General features: G+C 39.4%; 1 protein-coding gene across 6 annotated transcripts in view; it reads right to left on the reverse strand.

Moving 5' to 3' along the window:
• The window catches only part of ATG5 (autophagy related 5), a 195,388-nt gene extending 173,441 nt beyond the window's left edge, over positions 1–21,947 (reverse strand). Inside the window, exons 1-3 of one of the 6 annotated variants that reach the window (XM_027775111.1) lie at positions 21,377–21,947; positions 10,643–10,808; positions 712–839 (exon numbers count right to left, since the gene is read on the reverse strand). In XM_027775111.1, the coding sequence (XP_027630912.1) occupies positions 712–839; positions 10,643–10,750 (236 nt within the window). In that variant the 5' untranslated portion in view covers positions 10,751–10,808; positions 21,377–21,947. Of the gene's footprint in view, positions 1–711; positions 840–10,642; positions 10,809–17,317; positions 17,336–21,371 lie in introns of those variants that run through there. The other 5 variants (XM_027775109.1, XM_006156950.3, XM_027775110.1 and 2 more) reach the window with 5 other exon arrangements.
• Positions 21,948–22,920: the final 973 nt, after the last annotated feature.

Here is a 22,920-nt window from a genome sequence, read left to right on the forward strand (position 1 = left end):
TATAAACTATATATAGTTTATACACCTATATGTATGCATATAAGTTTTTATATAGATATGTGTAGTTTTTTTTTAAGGTTTTTGCTACAGGGTGTGTGTGCTTGATGGAGAGAGACAGTGAGAAGTAAAGTGAGAAATCACCCCCTGAGAGGGGATGGTCACATTGCAATTCCTTCTCCTCTGGTCCCTTCCTGGGATTTTGGGCATGCATGTACACATGCCCAACGTGATTTTCAAGCCACCAGGTCCAGGACTTGAACCACGGTTGGCCATGTGGGAGTCCAGCACTACCGGGTAGACTTAAGGCCTTTTATAAATATTAATATTTAATTAAATATTAAACCACCATGCCACCAAGGTCTATTATAAATATTTGGAAGACAGAAGTAAAATTGAATAGGGTTACAGAGATGACTTCTTCACGAAGGAGTTTTAAATACATTGGCAAAAAAGAAAAAAATAATAACCAAGTATATTAGTATAACATAAAAATCTATTGCTGAAAATATATTTATCTGTTATCCATGCATCCGAATGGAAGTAAAAATATTTTAATAAAATATTTTAAGAATAGTTTAAGCTTTACTTATTATATGAGCCAGATCAGTGATTTATTTCTTTATGGAACTCTTTTACAATTGCTTCAGGGTACTATATCTTCTTAAAGCTAGCATATACTTAATGCTTAATAATGCAGAAAAATTCACTCACCATTTCAGTGGTGTGCCTTCATATTCAAACCATATCTCACTAATGTCTTCTTGTCTCATAACCTTCTGAAAGTGCTTTTTCACTTTGTCAGTTACCAACGTCAAATAACTTACTCTTGGCAAAAGCAACTGAAATGAAAATTCGTAAAACCATATTTATTTACTAGTTATTTTTTCCAAAAAAATACACTAAATAGATTTTTGATTCACTAAATAGGTTTTTGAGAATATCAAAGACTAATGTTTAGGATGTTTACTGCTATTTCTTATGGGGACATTACTTAAAGTATGGCTTGCAGCATAAATTCCTAGACTAATCAACACAAAGTTATCTACAATCTTTCTGAAACACTTTACAATAAAAATGCAACAAAATTAGTTATTAGACTATTTACATTATTATCAAATTTAAGTTAAAACTGAAATGATTCACTTCAGTTAAACTATCCTGAAAAGATAATCAACTTGGTCCTACTGCATACCTTGATTTATCAACCTGGAATTCTCTCTTCTTTTTTTTTTTTTTTTGGCAAAGAGTGCTTTTTCACTTTGTCAGTTACCAACGTCAAATAACTTACTCTTGGCAAAAGCAACTGAAATGAAAATTCGTAAAACCATATTTATTTACTAGTTATTTTTTCCAAAAAAATACACTAAATAGATTTTTGATTCACTAAATAGGTTTTTGAGAATATCAAAGACTAATGTTTAGGATGTTTACTGCTATTTCTTATGGGGACATTACTTAAAGTATGGCTTGCAGCATAAATTCCTAGACTAATCAACACAAAGTTATCTACAATCTTTCTGAAACACTTTACAATAAAAATGCAACAAAATTAGTTATTAGACTATTTACATTATTATCAAATTTAAGTTAAAACTGAAATGATTCACTTCAGTTAAACTATCCTGAAAAGATAATCAACTTGGTCCTACTGCATACCTTGATTTATCAACCTGGAATTCTCTCTTCTTTTTTTTTTTTTTTTTGGCAAAGTTTTTGCCATAGGGTGCGTGCACTCACCAGAAAGACAGAGAGAGAGAGACAGAAAGCAAGAAATCACCCCCCCAGGGAGATGACCACACCACAATCCCTTCACCTCCATTCTCCTCTCGGGATCTTGGGTGCGCCCAGCGTGACTTTAAGCCACTGGGTCTGGGACTTGAACAGCGATTGACTACATGGGAGTGCAGCAACATAGCCATTATGCCAACTGCTGGTCCCTCGATCTGGAATTCTCTACTGGTCCATCATGTTCTGCAGTTGAGGAGAGAACAGTGCCCTAGGCAAAGCCTCAACTAGAACAGTAAGAAAGAGGTCAGTGGTTTTCCCCCAGGAAAGACACCAGAAAGAAAACATGACAGTTTTAGAAAATTGGTTAGGATTTATATGAAGAAATCTCAAGTCAATAAAGGGATGAGATTAGCAAAATTTCAAGTTTTCCCTCCTTTGTTGTAGGAGGCCATTTCTTGGTTTCCTACGTTTCTACCTATTTTGCTAGTAAAATTGCTTCATTACCCTCTTTCAGCTCTGCTTTTATGAGGCTAACTACATCATTTTTCATGCTGCTTATTCAAGAAATGTCTTTTGCTCAGGGAATCAAGTTGAACTACTCAGCTAGTGAACACACACAAAGAGAAACATGGTGGTTGGAACTGCTACTTAATCACTGAAGTCCAAGATAAGAGGCCTCAACTAGGTAGAGGAACGTGGCAGGTCCTAGGACCTGTAGGGTCCAGCGGGGGAGGAAGAGAGGTAGCTGGCATGCTCCAGTGTGGAACAGAAGCTACCACACTTTACAAACCATCTGTTGGATAGTTATTAGTGATTAAATAATATATATGCTCTTCTTTTATAAAGAAATAAATGTTTTTAGTACAGAAACATACCAATTCTTTCAAAGAAAAAGCACTGTTTTACAGGAAGTATTACTTCTGTTTTACATGTAGCTTAAATGACTCGCCAAAATCATGTTACTAAATAGGGAAAAGATTTGTTGGAGCCTCAGAAGTGACCAAATCAACAGAGGAAACCTGGAAGTCTCCTAATCAAAACAGCATGATATAACAGCCATTTAAAAAAAAAATCATTGTAATCGAGTCAGCAAGTGGTACAGTGGCTAAGGCAGTAGGATACTACATGGCCGACCACACAGTTCAAGTCCCGCTAGTTCTAGACCAGCGAAAGTTAAACCCAGAAACTTCAAAAACTCACCAGGCCCATATGCATGTGTGCCAGTCCAAAATCCTGAAAGGAGAAATTAAAGAGAGGAGATTGCAGCATAGCCATTCCCTATAGGGAAGGTGCTCTCTGTCTCTCTCTGGGGAGTGCATATGCTCTCTGGCAAATATTAAAAGAAAGAAAGAAAGAGAGAGAGAGACAGAAAGGGAGGGAGGGAGGGAGAAAGGAAGAACCAACAGGCGGTGTGGTAGTAAAGATGCTAAATTCATTCATGGCCGACCACCTCAGAGTTGGTGGCTTAAAAAATCAAGCCAGGCTGGGGACCAGCAGGTGGCGTGGTTGTTAAGGCACTGGACACTCCCACACGGCTGACCATGGTTTGAGTCCCAAAACCTGGCGGCTTGCTTCCTCACTTTCCCTCTCTCTCTCTCTGGTCAAATTAAAATAAATGAATGAATAAATAAAATTAAATAAATACTTAAAAAAAAAATCAAGCCAGGCATGTGTGCATGCATGTCCAAAATCTCAAAAGAAAATGAAAAAGAAGGGACTGTGACATGGGCCAACCTCCTGGGGTGGGAGGGGAGGGGGCGTGATTTCTCACTTTTCCTTTCTCTGTCTCTCTGGCAAATGCATATGACAAAAAACTAAAAAAAAAAAAGGAAGAAAACAAAAAATAATTATAATCAATTAGTCTAGTAAGGTCCACTTTAATAAATCCAGAACTTCAATTTTAAATGTTATTAGGCATTACACAGTAACCTGCTCTGTAGAAGTATTAAACCTGGGGGGGATAGTAAGAAGGAAAATATATCACGTTTATTAGTATGAGTATCAGCTTCTGATTTTGGAGAGTGTTGTACTACATGCCTACAGTTCACTCAAAGTTGCTAAAGAATCCACAAAGGATTTTTTATAGACTGAAAACTTCTTTACAATAAGGAGTAAAGAATATTAGAATGCAACCTCCATTAAGACAGGGATTCGTCTGTTTTGTTCAGTGCTACATTCCCACTACCCAAAATAGTGCCTGCTTTATAAAGGCGTACAATAAATATTTGATGAATAAATCAGAAGCCCAAATGTTAAGTGGGGCAAAGAGCCAAAAACAATAACTAAAAAATAATTCTTAAGGCAGAATTCACACTGAAACGTAGTTACAATCTTCTATTTCCAAGTGGCCTATGATCTATAAGAAGAATATCCATTGTAAAACTAAGAAATAACTCCAAGATTTAAGAACGACTATATTAGAGTACACATAGGCACAATTTATCTAGGAAATATTTAAGGAGTTAAAAATGAAAAGGAAATAACAGAGAGACTATCCTGCCGTTTACCCTGGACCATAGTGCTCACTGTTCTTCTTAGGTGCACCCCACTGGCTTACTTTCGTTTCTTCCTTCCTGTCGAGCAGCCTTGTTAAGTATATCTGCACTGTTGTGCAACCATCACAGCTATCCATTTCCGAACTTCATCATCCCAATGGAATCTGTGAACTCATGACTCAATAGCTCCCCATCTCTCCATCCCCCAGCTCCCGGTAACCATCATTTTACTTTCTATCTCTATGAATTTGACTATTCCAGATACCCCCTTGTAAGCAGAACCACATAATACGTGTCTTTTTGAGTTTTCCCTAACCTACTTAGCATAATGTCATCAGTGTTCTTTCAGTATGACAAGGATTAAGCCAGGGCCAGCTGGCAACATGGTGGTTAAAGTGGCTGGATCCCACACGGCTGACTGCAATTTCTGTCCCAGATCCAAAAGCTCAAAAAACACACTGGGCAAGTGTGCATGCATACCCAAAATTCACAGAGAAGGGGACGTGGCATGGCCATCCTACTCAGAAGTTGCTTTCTCACTTTCTTTCCCCCCCTCCCCTTTTTCTCTCTGGCAAGTACACATGCCCTGTAACAAATTTTAAAAAGAAAGAATTAAATAAACAGAAAAGAAAAAATAAATATGGAAAGGATTAATTCTGTATAGGGATATTATCAGGTAAAATGCAAAACTGATCATTCTCTTATTCCTCACTTAGCATTGGTATAGAGTACTCTAGGAGTCTTAGACAACTGACTTGGGACTTTTTTACACCACTTATAAGGGACACTTACTTACACTGTAGCAAGGAATGCATAAGTTTCTGAAAAAGATATCCACAAGATGATTTCTTTATGCCAAGTCCTATTCTATCTCACAATTCTCAATTATAAAATTAGAGGTTTACTTATCTAGAACAAAAATAGAAGTAAAATATACTAGAATTTTTTCTACTTCAATCAAAAAGGGAAGTAAAACATATTAGAATTCTGTTCCACCCCAATGTGTAAGGCATCTACTAGGCAATGAAGTGACAGCACTAAATGAGACAGAGTCATTCCTTTCATTGAGCGTATAGGCTAGAGAAGACAGACATTAAACACAAAAGTACGGGATCAGCAGTTAGTGTAATGGCTATGTCGCTGAACTCCCATGTAGTCGACCGCGGTTCCAGTTCTGGACCCGGTGGTTTAAACTCACACCGGGCGCATGTCCATGTGTGCCCAAGATCCTGAGAGGAGAACAGAGGAGAAGGGACTGCGGTGTGGCCATCCCCCCAGGGGGGTGATTTCTCACTTTCTATCTCTCTGTCACTCTCTGTCTTTCTGGCAAGCACACATGCCCTATAGCAAAAACCTCCCCCCCCCAAAAAAAAACACACACACACACACACACACACACACACACACAAAAGTACAAATGTGATGAATGGAAGGACAGAGTAAAGAATGAACAAATAGCAAAGGAATTCCACCTATCCAGGGGCTCAGGAAAAGTCTTAATAGGAAGTGTATTTCAAAGCAACAGTCAAAAAGCCAACAGGAGTGGGTATAAATGTTTGGGCATGGATGCAGGTAAGCAATGCTTCCACCTATTTCAGACTATGGACATTGCAAGACAAAAGGCTTGGAATAAACAATGGAGATACAAAGATTGGCACAGCACTAAATGAGACAGAGTCATTCCTTTCATTGAGCGTATAGGCTAGAGAAGACAGACATTAAACACAAAAGTACGGGATCAGCAGTTAGTGTAATGGCTATGTCGCTGAACTCCCATGTAGTCGACCGCGGTTCCAGTTCTGGACCCGGTGGTTTAAACTCACACCGGGCGCATGTCCATGTGTGCCCAAGATCCTGAGAGGAGAACAGAGGAGAAGGGACTGCGGTGTGGCCATCCCCCCAGGGGGGTGATTTCTCACTTTCTATCTCTCTGTCACTCTCTGTCTTTCTGGCAAGCACACATGCCCTATAGCAAAAACCTCCCCCCCCCAAAAAAAAACACACACACACACACACACACACACACACACACACAAAAGTACAAATGTGATGAATGGAAGGACAGAGTAAAGAATGAACAAATAGCAAAGGAATTCCACCTATCCAGGGGCTCAGGAAAAGTCTTAATAGGAAGTGTATTTCAAAGCAACAGTCAAAAAGCCAACAGGAGTGGGTATAAATGTTTGGGCATGGATGCAGGTAAGCAATGCTTCCACCTATTTCAGACTATGGACATTGCAAGACAAAAGGCTTGGAATAAACAATGGAGATACAAAGATTGGCACAGTTGAGCCATCTAAGAAAAGTTAAATATGATCAGAATGTAGAGTTGGGACAGAGTGGAACAGAAACAGCAAGGGGCCAGATCATGGAGAACTTTGTAAATTACAGTAATTACCCTAAAGATGATGAAGTCATTAAAGGTTTTAAGCAAGCAGGTGATAAGATCAGGTACTGTGTTTGGAAAGATAACTCTAACTGCAAATGAATTAGAAAATGAAATTAGAAATTAGAAAAAATTAGAAAATGAAAAGAAAGAAAGAAAACTGAATGCAGAGAAACTGATTTCAGCTCTGCAGAAATCTATCGGTCTTTAAGTAGTGGTCCAAGAGGTAGCAGTGGGAATGAAAGGAATCAAGTAAGTTGGAGGATGATCAGATAGATGTAAAGTCAGCTTAGACTAAGTGACTAAATGTTAGGGATATGGGAGGAGACATGAGAGATTGAGTCCCAGGGTTCTGGTAAGAATAACTGATTAGATGGATAGAATAGGTCTATGTACCAAAGTAGGAAAGGAACAATGGTAGATGACAAGATTTCTAGCACTAAAGGGGATGGGTAGAGTGTCAAACATACTCAGTTTGAGTTCTTTCAAGATACCTAAGTGAAGATCTCCAACACAGATATATATATCTATATATATCTGGAGTTCAGGAGAAAAAATATTGAAAGTTGTCAAGATACAAATGTTTGACGACGACAAAAATGGACAAGCGCTCCAGGGAAAAACATAAAATAATAATAATTATTATTGCAAAACCCCAAATAATGCCAACATTGAAGAACAATAATAGAGAAAGAGAGAGAGAGAGAGAGAGGCGGACCAGCAATTGGCGTAATGGCTATGTTGTTGAACTCCCATGTAGTTGACCACGGTTCAAGTCCTGGACCCGGTGGCTTAAGCTCCGCCAGGTGCGTTTGCGTGTGTGCCCAAGATCCTGAGAGGAGAATGGAGGAGAAGGGACTATCTTTCTTTCAAGCACGCATGCCCTATAGCAAAAACCTCTTGGGAAAAAAAAAAAAGAGAGAGAGAGAGAGAGAGAGATCTGGCAAAAGTACAGAAAGAAGAGAAGAAAAGGAAAAAAGAGGCAGAAGCAAAATCAGGATCATGAGGCATCGTGGAGCAAGAGGACAGTGCCACAAGATGAAGAGAGAAGCCACCATCAAATACTGCTGAGAGATCAAGCAAATGAAAATTCAACAACAGACTCCAAGTTTGGCAAGAAGATATCATTAGTGACTTTAACAAGCAGTTTTGTTGAAAGAGTACCAAAATGTTATTACAATCAACTAAGTACTGAACAACCTTTTCAAGAAGTCTGGTTGCCAAGGGAAAGCATGGGGCCAACAGAGGATTGTTTTTAGGACAAGCAAGGTTTTATGACAACACAGATGCTGTAAAGGAGCTAGTAGATAAAAACTTGAAAGTACAATAAATACAGAAGGCGCAGGTGTAGGAGGGAGAATATTAGATACCCTCAGCTTCCTGAGAAGGCAGGAGATCGAAGAGGAAGAATTCCTCCATTTTAAAAGGAGGAAATAATGCAGACAGGTTTTGCAGATTTGGTGGTAGAAAGTTTAGGAAGGTTCTATCACATGGTTTCTATTTGTTAAGTAGGAAGTGAGATCACCGTCAAGAGTGAAGAAAAAGGTCAGGGATCAGAGAGTCATAGTGGAAAAGAGCAGACTCAGCTGACTAAGGAAATACAGAAGGATTAATGGATAATGTTGAAGAGTCCACTGAGACTGATCACCATCCAGCTGTGTGATTTCTCTCTAGTGACAAATCACAAAGTATTAATACAAATTTGTATATGTTATTTTTATAAAAGATAAATTACAGTCCAGCAGGTGGTGTGGTGGTTTAGACAACTGGATTCCCATGTTACTGACCACAATTCAAGTACCAGACCTAGTGGCTTAAAAATCATGCCAGATGCGTGTACATGTATGCCCAAAATCCCAAGAGAAGAATAAAGAGACTGTGGCATGACCATCCTCCCCCCCAAGGGGGGGAGGGGGTTTCTACTTTTTCTGTCTCTGTCTCTCTCTTCTCTGATGTGGGCATGCATCCTATGGCAAAAAAAAAAAAAATCTAAATGAAAACCATCCATTTTAAGTGAGTAAAAGAAAAATAACAAAAACTGAAAAGTTATCTAGTGTCTAACAAATTTCCTTCCTAAAATATCCACAAAATAAGACATAATTCTTAATGATCTACATAAAGCATACAGGCTAAAAGAAGTTTCATGCATAGAGGCAACAAATCCAAATGCAAAAATAAATAGGAATATATTAAATATTAATATGATTGTTAGGCTTAATTTATAATCAAGACATAGCTGAACCACAACTGTATACATTGGCACTAAAATGCTCACCTATAATTCTAAGACTAGACATCATTAATGTTTTTGTGTATTTCTTTCCTGCCTATAGTCACTTAAACTGAAATATTTGTGTATTTAAAGAGCAGAATTTGGATTATGCTACAGGATTTTAAACCCTAGCTTTCAATTAATATTTATTATAGCCTGTCACCCAATATTCTTTAGAAACACAAATCATGACTGTGCAACAATTTCTTTGGATAAATAATTAAGAAGAATTCAATTTAAAAAAAATTAGGTCCAAGGCACTGTGGAACAGCAGCACCAGAGGTACCCTGCAAGGTGGAAGCCATACAGCCAAGCACAGGTTCAGATCCCTAGGTCAGCGTGAAAACATGCCATGCGCATACACAAACACACGAACACATGTGAACACCCATAATCCTGAAGTGTTGGAAGGCTAGGCGAAAAGGATCATGGTGTGATGGACCCTGTTAGGGATGCTTATCTCTCTCATACACACTAATGTGCAAAGTGTCATAAAAAAGGAAAAAAGAAAAAACAATTACCTGTAAGACAAAAATAATCCTTTTCCTCTTCCTCCAACAGTTATTCCCAACACTTTTACCATTTTCAATTTTAATTATAAATAGCTAGAAAACAATTTACACCATAGTACACACAGTAGCCTTTCATATTTAAATAGATTCATTCACCAAGAAGGAAAAACACTATCCTTCACTTGGAATTACTTGTAACAGTAGAGTGATTTAAAAACAAATAGACATGGGCCAGCAGATGGTGTGAGGATTAAGGCGCTGGACACTCCTACATGGCCAAACATGGTTTGAGTCCCACATCTGGTGGCTTGCTTTCTCACTTTCCTTCTCCCTGTGTGTTTGTCTTTCTCTGGTCAAATTAAAATAAAGGAATGAACAAATGAAATTAAATAAATAATTCTTTTTTAAAAATAAAGGCAAACAGACTTAAATTATCTATTACTCGACTGTCACCACATTGACCAATTATACACATACACTCTTTTCTGTTCATATGCTATCAGAAAGCCAGCCAAGGCTGAAAGTTTTCATTAAAACAGCAAAAGTTTGTCAAGAGAAAAAAACATAAGTGGAATCTTAACAAATATTACAAAATTTACTCAATAAAGAGGCAGGATACTATCATCTCTGACTGACAGATCCATAAACTTAGATTGCATATATACTTAGAAAAAGGTCAAAGGTCTACTAAAATTAGAAACTATCAGAAACTTGGTTTTAGAACCAATAATCCTTTCATTCAAACCTGTAAGACTATGTACAGCAATTTATAGCTTACCCTGTTATACACCATATAGTAGCCCCTTGAAAATATGACCATGAGTGTGTGTGTTTTATGTACATAGTTCATATGCTCATTGAGGTATGAAAAATGCCTTGTTAAACAGTTGCTTAGAATCCCCTAAATACAGAACAATCCAATCTGAACCTACTATTGTCAAAACAGTTTCCTATTAAGAAAGTAACACATGATTCCTTTATCATATATGTGTATACATAAGAGAAAGTCAAGAACGTATCATAGCAATATATCAACAGTGGTTTTGTCCTTGGAGTGGTAGGATTAGAGGTGACTTTCTTCCTTCTTTTTGTTTATCTGTGTTTTCTAGTTTTTTCCGCAAACTAAGCTTGGATTCATTTCCATACGAAATGCTGGTTAGCAACCTCTAGATCCTTAGGGCTTTATTTGCCCAAATGGACACAGACAAACCTAAATATCCAATCTCTCTGTCTCCATGAACATACTTACATAGTATGGTTCTGCTTCCCTTTCAGTTATCTCATCCTGATACAGTGTAAAGCAAGTTGGAATTCGTCCAAACCACACATCTCGAAGCACATCTTTGTCATCTGTCATTCTTCCAGTGGTTAAAGCAGTACATATAGGCTAAATTATTTTGTCAACCTAAGCCAAGCTGAAAATAAAATAAAGAGCATTAGTCAGATCCTTGGCAAGGATAAATGAACTTACCATAAAACAAGAGAGTAAGAAAAATGAATCCATGAAAATACTCACTTAAAAAAAAATAAAAGCTGTGATTAGGCATTCTTTAGAATACAAAAATATTGGTACAATAAATTCTGAATGCAGAACATTATTTATTTAAGTGGATCATCAAAATAACCAATTTAAAATTACATATTAAAGTAATGAACCAGTAAAAATGAAACTACACCTACATCATCTTTTTTCTTTCTTTTAATTTGCTATAGGGAACATGCATTTACCAGAGAGGCAGAGAAAAAGAGAACAAGAAAGTGAGAAAGCACTCCCCAGAAGGAATAGCTACACCACAATCCCTTCTCCTCCACTCTCCTCGCAGGATTTTGGAGACACACACACACATACAGCACCAGTGTATTTTTAACTTCAGGTCTGGGACTCCAACTTATGCAGTGGGCCAGGTAGGGTTCTGCCAGTTAACCACCATACCACCACCTGGCCAGCTTCTCCCTTCCAAGGCCAGACGAGTCTATTGCTTACCTAAAGAGGACCTTCACCTATGCACTATGATCTCTGATAGTCCAACTCTAAAGCATCATTTTCACAATTACCCTGACCAATATATTCAACCTCTCCTACTTCAGACAACACTTCCTATCTTCCTATAGAAATACTCTATCTACTATACTTTTTAAAATAAACCCTCCTGCAAAAATGGTCGCTAAATGCCCGCCTTTGTGTCCTCCTAATCCTGAGGCTTAGATGCTCTTCTACCATTCAAATCCTAAACACTCTGCACTCCAAGTTCATGGTCCTTTGTCCCAAAGAAAAGCAAATGCTTCTACTCTGAACTGAAATATTCTCCCTACCACAAATATGGCACTAAAAATACAAACTTCAATAGTGGTATGGTAGAAGGATATGGCTTTTAACTTCTGTAATAGTCAAGTGTCTTCTAGCACTAATACTCTATAGTTAAATAAAAACACAATGTACTACATTAAATGCTGAAATAAATGTTGATAATAAATGCCCAGAGAAACTCAATGGGTGGCACCTAGATACTAAGATTCACTGTACTTATCCAAATCATTAATTCATAATCTGTCATAATGTATCTTGTAAAAACATTCTACATAATCATGAGTTTAGCCAAATATCAATTATTAACACTGAGTTATTGTTTCTTTTCTCTTCCACTGACCAACGTGAAGTACATAAAGATAGTTATAAATTAAAGACAGGGAAAAATGCTGGAGGTCAACTGCATACAATGTCATCTATAGGTAAATAGACTGAAAAAAGTGGGAAAAATACCTAGATGAAGGTCAAATCAGGTTAAGAACCAAGTACTTAAACCAAAGCAGTGTTATTTCTAGCATATCACAGTGTTTTAACTTTTACTAAAATATATCCATCAAAATAACTATTTTAAGCAAACATAAAATATATGAGTGCAAACTTCATATAGTTTTACCCAGATAGGTTTCAAATAAATACTGAGTTTCTACACACAGTAGAAAATTCCAAAGTTTTCAAATCACATAAAATTAACTCACTGAAAACACACACCTCATAACTTCCTAACTACACTAAAGCTTTCTCCTTTTAAATAAATTTACTAGTGGCAGGAATTAATGAAATCTGGGCAGCGATACATAAGTAAACCTAGAGTTGAATCTGATACAAAGATGGTATGCAGTGGCTTCGGTAACTGATATATCCAATTAACCAACAGCTACAAAGGCGATTCCCCTCCTGCTTATGAAGGAAAACAATTGGAGGCAAAGAACTCTCGTACCATGAGACTTTAAGAAAACCTAATTGGAATTTTTAAATTGAAACATCATTATCAATATTGTCACAATGGTTAGTTTTTCTTCTCAGAAGAAGCAGGTAGAAAATATAATTCAAGACAATTCAAAATTAAAGTGAGTATGACCATAGAAGAAAAGGCATCTCTACAGGCTATTCCTGTCTTTCCAAGCACTGTCCTGCTCTCAAGAAGCGATAATAATCTGACTGATCAGATTCCAGGACACCATTTGAGCCATGTTTATTAATAGGCAGGATCACCATAAACCAAAATACAATGCTTCCTTCTCTCCCCTCTGGGCTGCCAGATGAGTACACTGGACCACTCTGCTCTTTCTTTGCATGGCATTCTCTTCTGCTTCTGCCTTCTGCATCAGAAACAGTAAAAAGATTTGGTTCGGACCAGCAGCTGGCGTAATGGCTATGTCACTGGTCTCCCATGTAGTTGACTGCGGTGTATCTCCTTATGGCTAAAGAAGCTAGATCCCACATGCCTGACCACTGTTCAAATCTCAGCCCTAGCGGCTTGAAAAATATGTGAGGCATACATGCCCAAAGTCCTGATAGGACAGAAAAATAGAGGAGAAGAGATTATGGCATGACCATACCCTCTGGCAATTTTTAAAAATTGTGAGTTTTCAATAATCCTTTTTTAAAATAAATGCAGAAAATTGCAAGTTAACTCTTGAGAAGCACTACAGTATAGAAGTTAAAAACATAAAATGTGGACTCAGCCAAAGTGGCACGTACATAGCACCACAGCTTGGGAGCTAGCAGCTATATGGCAGGCCCAGGTTCAGTTCCCAGGCCAGCATGAACACCCAGGCACCAACTGCCTATAATCACAGTTAACTAAGAAGCTGGGGCAAAAGGACTATAATATAGCGAGACCTTGGACAAAATATCTTTCTCTCTCTCATAAAGCAGGTAGGGGGTGTTAAATGTGCTGCCAGACTGCCAGCATCCCAAACCTTGCTCTACCACTTACTATGTGACCTCCACTAAGTCACTTAACTTCTTCTTTTTTAAAAATTATTTTATTTAACTTTATTTATTCACTTATTTATTTATTTTAATTTGACCAGAGAGGAATAGAGTGAAAGAGAAATTGAGAAAGCAAGCTGCCAGGTCCAGGACTTGAACCATAGTCGGCCATGTGGGGAGTGCAGTGCCCTTAACCACCATGCCATCTGCCGGCCCCAGTCACTTAACTTCTTTGTGTCTGTTTTCTCATCTACAAAATGGGAAAACAGTACTTATCACCTTAGATTAGAATTACATTAATTAATACATCTATTAGAACACCACCTATCGTATAATAAATACTACAAAAATTATCCGCCATTATAATTTACAAATTCACTCAGCTCTAGCGGCTTGAAAAATATGTGAGGCATACATGCCCAAAGTCCTGATAGGACAGAAAAATAGAGGAGAAGAGATTATGGCATGACCATACCCTCTGGCAATTTTTAAAAATTGTGAGTTTTCAATAATCCTTTTTTAAAATAAATGCAGAAAATTGCAAGTTAACTCTTGAGAAGCACTACAGTATAGAAGTTAAAAACATAAAATGTGGACTCAGCCAAAGTGGCACGTACATAGCACCACAGCTTGGGAGCTAGCAGCTATATGGCAGGCCCAGGTTCAGTTCCCAGGCCAGCATGAACACCCAGGCACCAACTGCCTATAATCACAGTTAACTAAGAAGCTGGGGCAAAAGGACTATAATATAGCGAGACCTTGGACAAAATATCTTTCTCTCTCTCATAAAGCAGGTAGGGGGTGTTAAATGTGCTGCCAGACTGCCAGCATCCCAAACCTTGCTCTACCACTTACTATGTGACCTCCACTAAGTCACTTAACTTCTTCTTTTTTAAAAATTATTTTATTTAACTTTATTTATTCACTTATTTATTTATTTTAATTTGACCAGAGAGGAATAGAGTGAAAGAGAAATTGAGAAAGCAAGCTGCCAGGTCCAGGACTTGAACCATAGTCGGCCATGTGGGGAGTGCAGTGCCCTTAACCACCATGCCATCTGCCGGCCCCAGTCACTTAACTTCTTTGTGTCTGTTTTCTCATCTACAAAATGGGAAAACAGTACTTATCACCTTAGATTAGAATTACATTAATTAATACATCTATTAGAACACCACCTATCGTATAATAAATACTACAAAAATTATCCGCCATTATAATTTACAAATTCAGTAAGAACATGTTTCAAAAAGTATTTCAAGGTGGGAACCAGCAGTTAGCGTAATGGCTTTGTCGCTGGACTCCCACGTAGTCGACCGCGGTTCGTGTCCCGGACCCGGTGGCTTAAAACTCACGCCAGGCGCGTGTGCGTGCGTGCCCAAGATCCCGAGAGGAGAATGGAGGAGAAGGGATTGTGGCGTGACCATCCCCCCTGGGGGGTGATTTCTCGCTTTCTGTCTCTATGTCTCTCTCTGTCTGTCTGGAGAGCGCACGCGCCCTACAGTGAAAATCTCCCAAAAATAAATAAATAAATAAATAAATAAATAAAGTATTTCAAGGTCAGCACATAAAGACTTCGAGAACTAAGAATAATCAAAAGAATTACGTAATATAAACGGGCAGTATAAGAGTAAAGAAAAACAATAGTTAAAAAGTACACATTGAACAATACATACTTTGTATGTATATGATACTTACAACACATACAAATACACATACAATACATATAAACAACACTCAATAAAGAGTCCCAAACATTTGATGTTTGATATGGGGGAATACAAAATAACAAACTACAAATCTCAGTCTTGGCCCAGAAAATATTATAATTTCCAAATCTACTAAACATACCCTGCAATTTAATGTCCTGTCTGTGCCTTTGCTCATGCTGGTGGTCCCCTTAACCCTAAAGGGCCTTCCTGACCTTGTCATCCAGTTTAGAGATCCTTCAAGACTAAGCTCAAAATAGTCTTTCTTCTATGCATGACTCAGGCAGACTCCTCCGTTTCCTCACTGCACCTTTACTTTTCCTCTGTCACAGCACTTACTAGCTTACTTTAAATATAATTTTATGTGTCTCCTCCAGTAGACTGCAAGCATTCCCCAAGGGAAAAGGATCTTAACTCTCTCATCTTTTTACCTCTGTACTTGGAACAGTGTCTGGAATACAGTAGGTGCTCAAAAAGTGTTTGCAAAATTTGAATATGTTGGAAACACAGTAATTAAATGTAATATTACAGAACCAAGCAGAATCCCATAAAATGAAATGAATGGATCAAATTAGATAGTAAAAAATGAGCTAACAGATTATATACTACTTTAAATTTCAAGTAACTTCAGAAACACTATACATTTTACATTACTTCACAGTTGATACACGCAAGACTGTACATTCTCATTTCACAAGTGATTCATTTCAGATGGATACATTAAATGATTTTTCTAAAATCTTCTGGCTAATAAATGACAGAGCCAAATCAAGCCATGTCATTACCCAGATTTCCAGTCTCATATTCTTTCCATCATACCACTGTGATTGCCAATGTACCTACCAACTTCAAAACATTCATATGTAGAAGGTATAACTAAGTGTTACTTTGTGAGAGCTTTCGTAAGGGGAGGGAGTCATTAAATGTTTATATCCTGTAAGGTTTAATAAAGAATTTTATAAGATGTGGAACCTGAATATGGACAGGCAGAGAAGAAAACAAATATTTGGGACCAACAGTTAGCGTAATGGCTATGTTGCTGGATTCCCACGTAGTCAACCATGGTTCGCGTCCCGGACCCGGTGGCTTAAAACTCACACCGGGCGCGTGTGCGTGCGTGCCCAAGATCCCGAGAGGAGAATAGAAGAGAAAGGATTGCGGCGTGGCCATCCCCCTGGGGGATGATTTCTCGCTTTCTGTCTCTCTCTGTCTGTCTGGTGAGCGCACACGCCCTATAGCAAAAATCTCTCCCCCCCGCAAAAAAAATAAATAAATAAAAAGAAGAAGACAAATATTTCAAGCAAGGCAAAATCGCATCAATAAAGGCAGGAAGTGGGTAAGAGAGACATATGTGCCAACTGCTGAAATCTGGGTTTGAGAGGAGAAACAGATTATGAAAGAACTGACTCTGTAAAATGTTTTAATATTACATGTGACCTTAAACCAATTACTAACTACACTTTATTAAGCTTCTACTTCCTCACCTGTGAAATGAAATTCATAATACCCCAGTCACAGGGTGGTTTTGACAGAAAAATCAGTAATGCTTGAAACAGCAATGGACATGTTTCTTATCACATAAGTGGTAAGAAATGCAAGGAATAATTTCTTTAATATAAAATATGTAAATGTAAAATGCAACTAGACATAAAGCATAAAAACGGAAGGTTTAATCTATCAAGCCTAAACAGCTTATAAGGTTTTAGAATGACCAAGTAAAGACAGTCATCTGGTAGCAAGGCACAAAAGGGGAGCCCTGGGTCAGAAAGGCTAGCCAGAAAGTAATTCCAGCCACGAAGGCATAAAGTAATGACACCATAACCTAGGACAGTAGTAGTGCATTGGTGAGACAGGTGTGAGTCTTTCCCAGAAAGAATGAATAGAAGCTGGTAAAAATAACAGAGGGATAAAGAACAAGGACAGGGGAGATTTAAATATAAATGAGGTGGTTAAGGGATTTTGAAATCATACTGACAGGGGTTGTCCTTGGACACCAAACTTCATCTTCTATGAATCTCTTATCTGTAAAATAAGATAATTCTGATTTTCACTGGTGTTCCGCATATAGAAACCACTGGATAAATGGTGACTGCATTTAATTACACAGCTTCCTCATCTTTCCATGGCCCTCTGCTTGAACAGTTTCCTTCTTTTTACCAACTCTCATTCCTCCTTCAAGAGTCAGCTTTACATCACCTCCTTGGTAAGTTTTCCCCTAAGCAGCCTTCGGCCTAACTACTTCTTTAATAGTGAGTACTACCAAGCATGGTAGCTGTCAGTTTATCTCTTCTCTCTTGCCCCTCCCTACAATGAAAAGGGAATTCCTTGACAGCAGAACTTGAGTCATATTTACCTTCTTGTCCCCAGTGTTAGCATAATTAGTACATAGCAGGTTTCGGAATTTTTGTTAAACGATAGGGAAAATATATAAATATAGCTACTTAAACATCTTTTCCATTTAAACTCATTTCCAAGTCATACCATCATACTTAAAATTCAGCAAGTTATAGGACCAGAAGATGGGATGGTGGTTAAGGTGCTGGACTCCCACATGGCTGACCACAGCTCAAGTCCCAGACCTAATGGCTTGAAAATCATGTCTAGCTTGTGTGCATGCGTGTCCAAAATCCAGGGAGGAGAATAGAGAAGGAATTGAGACATGGTCATCTCCCCTGGGAGGTGCTTTTTCACTTTCCCTCTCACTGCTTCTCTCTGTTTCTCTCCAGCAAGTGTACATGCCCTATGGCAAAAACCTTAATTAAGGGGAAAAAAGTTCAGGCCAACAGGTGGTGTGGTGGTTAAGGTGTTGGACTCCCACATGGCTGACCACAGTTTGAGTCCTGGACGTGGCAGCTTGTTACTCACACTGGCACACATGTGCATGCCCAAAATCCCAGGAGGAGAATGAAGAAGGGATTGCAGCATGGTCATCCCTTTTGGTGGGTGAGTTCTCACTTTCCCTCTCACTGTCTCTGTCTCTCCAGTAAACATACTCCCAATGGCAAAATCCTTAAAAAAGAAAAGAAAAAAAGTAATTCATCAAGTTTCAGTATTTTAGAAATATTCCCCCTCTCCTACATACAGTATACTATCATCACCATCTATCCAATTTGAAGGCAATGTTTTAAAAACCTACAAATCCCAACCTATGATGCAATCTTCCAGAAGTAAGCTTAAGGGAAAACACTCTTATCTTGACTGCTCTGTTGTCTACATTTGATTCAGAGTGTAAGACAGAGTAGGAGCAACAAGATCTGTTAATCAGTCATTCAGCAAACAACTCAGTATGGCAAAAATACAATGCACAATGAATAGTGCCTTTCACATTACATATCCAAAGCTAACCTACCACCTGAAGCTGTAATAATTTCTGCTGACAACTCCCCACCTAGAAGTTACTTAACATGTCAATTTTTAGAAAAAGTAACAATCTATGTTGGTTGGTCTCCTTTTGTAAGGTTGCTGAGAAAGTCATGATGTGTTTGTCCGTGTTTTTCTATGCATAAGTGCACCGTGACTTTCCTGACAACCCAATAAATTCATGAATGCTAATCTCAGAAGTGGGTCCTGAGTACTGCCTAGTGCCCTTACATTTCCCTAGTCTACTTATTCTCCCCACTTTCCCACATCAGTATTCCCTATCTTCTTCCCTACTTTCTTCTCCCTCAAATTTTCACATCTCCTTCCTCATCCTCTCTCTCAGCTAATGAACTTGCTTTCTATTTCTTGCTATCCTGTAACTGTGGAATACTCTCAACTCTGAACAGCACCACCTTGAGGGGGCAGGGTAGGATTTTGTAAATGTGTCCAATATTCAAATGCTGAAGTGCCCCAGGGCTAAGTCCTTGCATCACCTAGGAAAACTCTCTAATGACTTTAAATATTACTATACATTTACAACTCTCATGTATCTTTTTTTTTAATATTTATTTATTTTTAATTATTTAATTTTATTAATTAATTCATTTCTTTTAATTTGACCAGAGAGAAACAGAGAGAGAGAGAGAGAGAGAGAGAGAGAGAAAGCAAGCCACCTGGTCGAGGACTTGAACCATGGTTGGCCATGTGGGAGTGACCAGCTCCTTAACCACCACACCACCTGCTGGGCCCCAACTCTCATGTATCTTCAGTTCACGTCTCTTCTCCAAACTCCATATATACTACTGCATACCATTTGGAAATTTAATATGTGCAAAACTGCAAATGATATCAAATCTTCCTCCCTACTTGTCTCCTCCCATTTTACCTAGTAATTGTATTTTTTAGTTGCTCAGGCTATAAACCTCTAAGTCACCCTTGACCTAACTGAACTTAAGGAACCTAGGAAACTACACTGGTTCTAAATTTAGGTTTAGAAACAAGTCTAGAGGCCCAGTCTTGGTGTCACAGTCAGCAGCAATCTGAACTACAATGCTGGAAGTCACACAGCTGACAGTAGGGTTTCGATCATTGGCCTGGTAGGCCCGTAATAAACCTAGCAGGCACACGGAAGGTCCTGATGAACTGCAGAACTGAGAGTCTAGAATCTATCTGGTCACTGTGTACCACTTGCATATTAGCACCTTGATCCAAGTCACCTTGACCTTAACCATGCAGAACTGCATTGGACTACTAACAGCTTTCATTACTTGCCTATGCTGCACACGGTCAACACAGCAATTACCCAAACCCTTTTCAAACACCAGTTAGCTCAATTTCACTCCTTACTCAATACCTATCTCATTCAAAGCAAAACCAATCTCACACAAAGTAAAAGCTGAAGTTTTTATAAAGTCCTAGAGGGCTCTATATGATCTGGCCTCATTCCCAACTGTGTATCTACTACTTCCCTTTCTCTTGCCCATTCTCTTCCAGCCAAACTAGCTGGTATGTTTCTATCTCCAGGGCTTTGCCATAATTCTGATGGTTCTTTCCACATGGCACCCTTCTTTACTACCTTCAGGTTTCTATTCAAATAGCATCATTCCCATGGCCACCACCGCAATCTCCTATCTACTTCACCAGCATTCCTCAGTCCCTTTGGTGCTTTTATTTTTTCCTCTCTAGTGTTTCAGACATACACTTTATTTTTTGTATCAATGTCCCCCTCCTACGAAAGTAAACTTCATGATGGGAGTAATTTTTATTGTTCACTGTTTTGTCCAGGGCCTGCCACATAACAGGTTCTCAGAATGTAAATTAATTAAATGAACCCATACTTGAAGAATGTACATTATTCTAAAAACCCATATCCATATAATCCCATTATTTCTCCCCCAAGTTTTAACTAGCATACTGTGCTAGTCAATTTAAAATTCAACCAACTGCCTCTAGGGATATCACAAACTGTTCAATTCAGATCCAAGTACCCAGTCTCAAGGACTCAGATTTATAAAGTGAATTCTGGAAGGTCTTGGGAGTTCAGCTGCAGTGTGATAAGTCTCTTCAGTTCGGATTACTGAAAACACGCGGTACCTTTTCACCCTTCAGAAAAATCTAGAACCAATCCAGTTTCCTAGATCCCTCAAGTTCGGGCATGAATTGAAAAGAATCGAAAGTATAACTAAAGAATGCGAAGGTGTTTGCCAACAGAAAATGGCTTTGTTAGCACAGATTGTTATTAAAAAGAAACTTAAGGAAATCCGCTGAGATTAATGAGAAGAAATATCCACCGTTCGGTTAGAATCGAACTGCCCTGTAAAATAATGAAATAAACTGTTCCACGAAAAATGCAGGTCCTGAACTGAACTCTAGAGTTTGCAACTGGACCCAGGTTTCCTACCTCAGTAAAGGACAAACATAGTCCCCAAGAGACCGCACTGGCCACACCCTCGGACCGGCTCTAGGGCTCCGGGGCGGAGTCTCGCCAACCCCACCTCTGCCAGAAGGTACCACCTTCACCCACCATCGCCGCCTGGGAATCCTCCCCTCGCCACTACTCACCCCTCCTCCTTACCACACCTACCCGGTCCTTCTTCAGCCCTCCTCTCACAAGCCATTTCCTCACTGTGGGAGGGACACACACACATACACACACACACCCCACACACCCTACCCGAAGCGCCGCTTCTCCGGCTTCCCGCACGGGTGGAGACGCGCGGGTCCCGGGCTCCGGGGAGGCGGCGGGGCAGGCTGCCTGCCTGTCACTGTCCTGCAGAGGCGAGGAAGCAGGAGTCCACAGGGCCCCGCAGCCACAGAAAGCACCGGCGCGGAGGTCGAGAGGAGATCGAGCGGAGATCTGCAGCACTTCGCCCTCCAGTATCCAGCGAACCCAGCCGGCAGCGCCGACGAGCCCTGGAAGCCCACCGCAAGTCCAGTCACCGTCGGCGCCCGGAGATGACGTCACGGGACCCCACGTGGCCCGCACTCCGCCCCCCTGGTTTGGCCCAACCGGGCGCGCGGACTGGAGGGGCTCGTGGGCATGCGCAGACTGAGCCACGCGCCTGACGGGCCGGAAAGCTCAAAGCTCGAGTTCCCCGTGTGTACCCTTAAACTGAGCGTCTTGCAGTTGCTGTTTGGGGAAGTTAAAGTAACAGTTCTGTAAAGACAGAGAGTTTTTTCAGTGTTGAGACATTGCGTCTCTAGAGTTTCATCGCCGTATCTCTTGCTTTCTATCATCGCATAATTGTGGTAATAAAACGTTAGTTTATAAAGTGCTTACGCAAAGTGTTTTCGCATGATCTCACGTTCTTTTTCAACTTTGTTAGGACCACAGCAGGCATTAATTGCTATACTTAACAGAAAACTACGTGAGTACTGAACCCTCTCACTCGTCCAAGAGTGGATCTTGTTTCTAGAAAGTGAAAGCAAGTGTAGTAGAAAACTTACTCCCAATGGATGATTGAACTGGAATGATCCAGAAGTCTTACCAGACATTTAATGCTTTTCTCTTAATTACACACATGTCAAAATGCTATCTCTGCTAAGTGAATGCCATGCCAAGACTCAAAATTGGTTCCTGATCATTGGGAAGATAAGAAAAATCCTAGTAATAGCCACGAGATTATTTTAAAAAGAGGAATGTTCTTGGAGGCTAACTTAATACAGTGATTTTTAAGTAGTGAATTTAAGTCCTTTGATGGGTCATTAAATCAAGTTATGGAGGCATGATTAGCATCTTTTTAAGTGAAATAAAAATACTGGCCCAGCCATAGTAATGCAGGCAATAGGGTCCCACTGCAGGATACTGAGGACCCAGATCATGATCACAGTAAATGAATACTGGTGCCCTTTTGAGTCTGAATCCTAACAGTTCTATGGCCTTGTGATTCTGGTTGGAAGGGGTTAGGGGAAAATCCTGGCAAGATGAGATTCTGTCAAGAATATTTCTGCCTGTCTCTCTCAATAAATAAATAAACCTGTTTTTAAAAATTAGAAACTATGGGGCCAGAAGATGATGCAGAGGTTAAGGTGGGTGGATCCCACATGGCTAACTGCATGGTCCAGTACTGGAAGCAGAGCCTTGAAAAACACACGGTGTGTGTGCCCATGCGTGCCCACCCCCCGTGCTTTTTCACTTTCCCTTTCTTTGTCTCTGGCAAGTGCACTTGCCCCATAGCAAAAAGAAAGAGAGGGAGAGGGAGGGAAGGAAGGAGGGCC

Source organism: Tupaia chinensis, unplaced genomic scaffold (genome assembly GCF_000334495.1).
Source record: "Tupaia chinensis unplaced genomic scaffold, TupChi_1.0 Scaffold000527_1, whole genome shotgun sequence".
Lineage (NCBI taxonomy): Eukaryota > Metazoa > Chordata > Mammalia > Scandentia > Tupaiidae > Tupaia > Tupaia belangeri.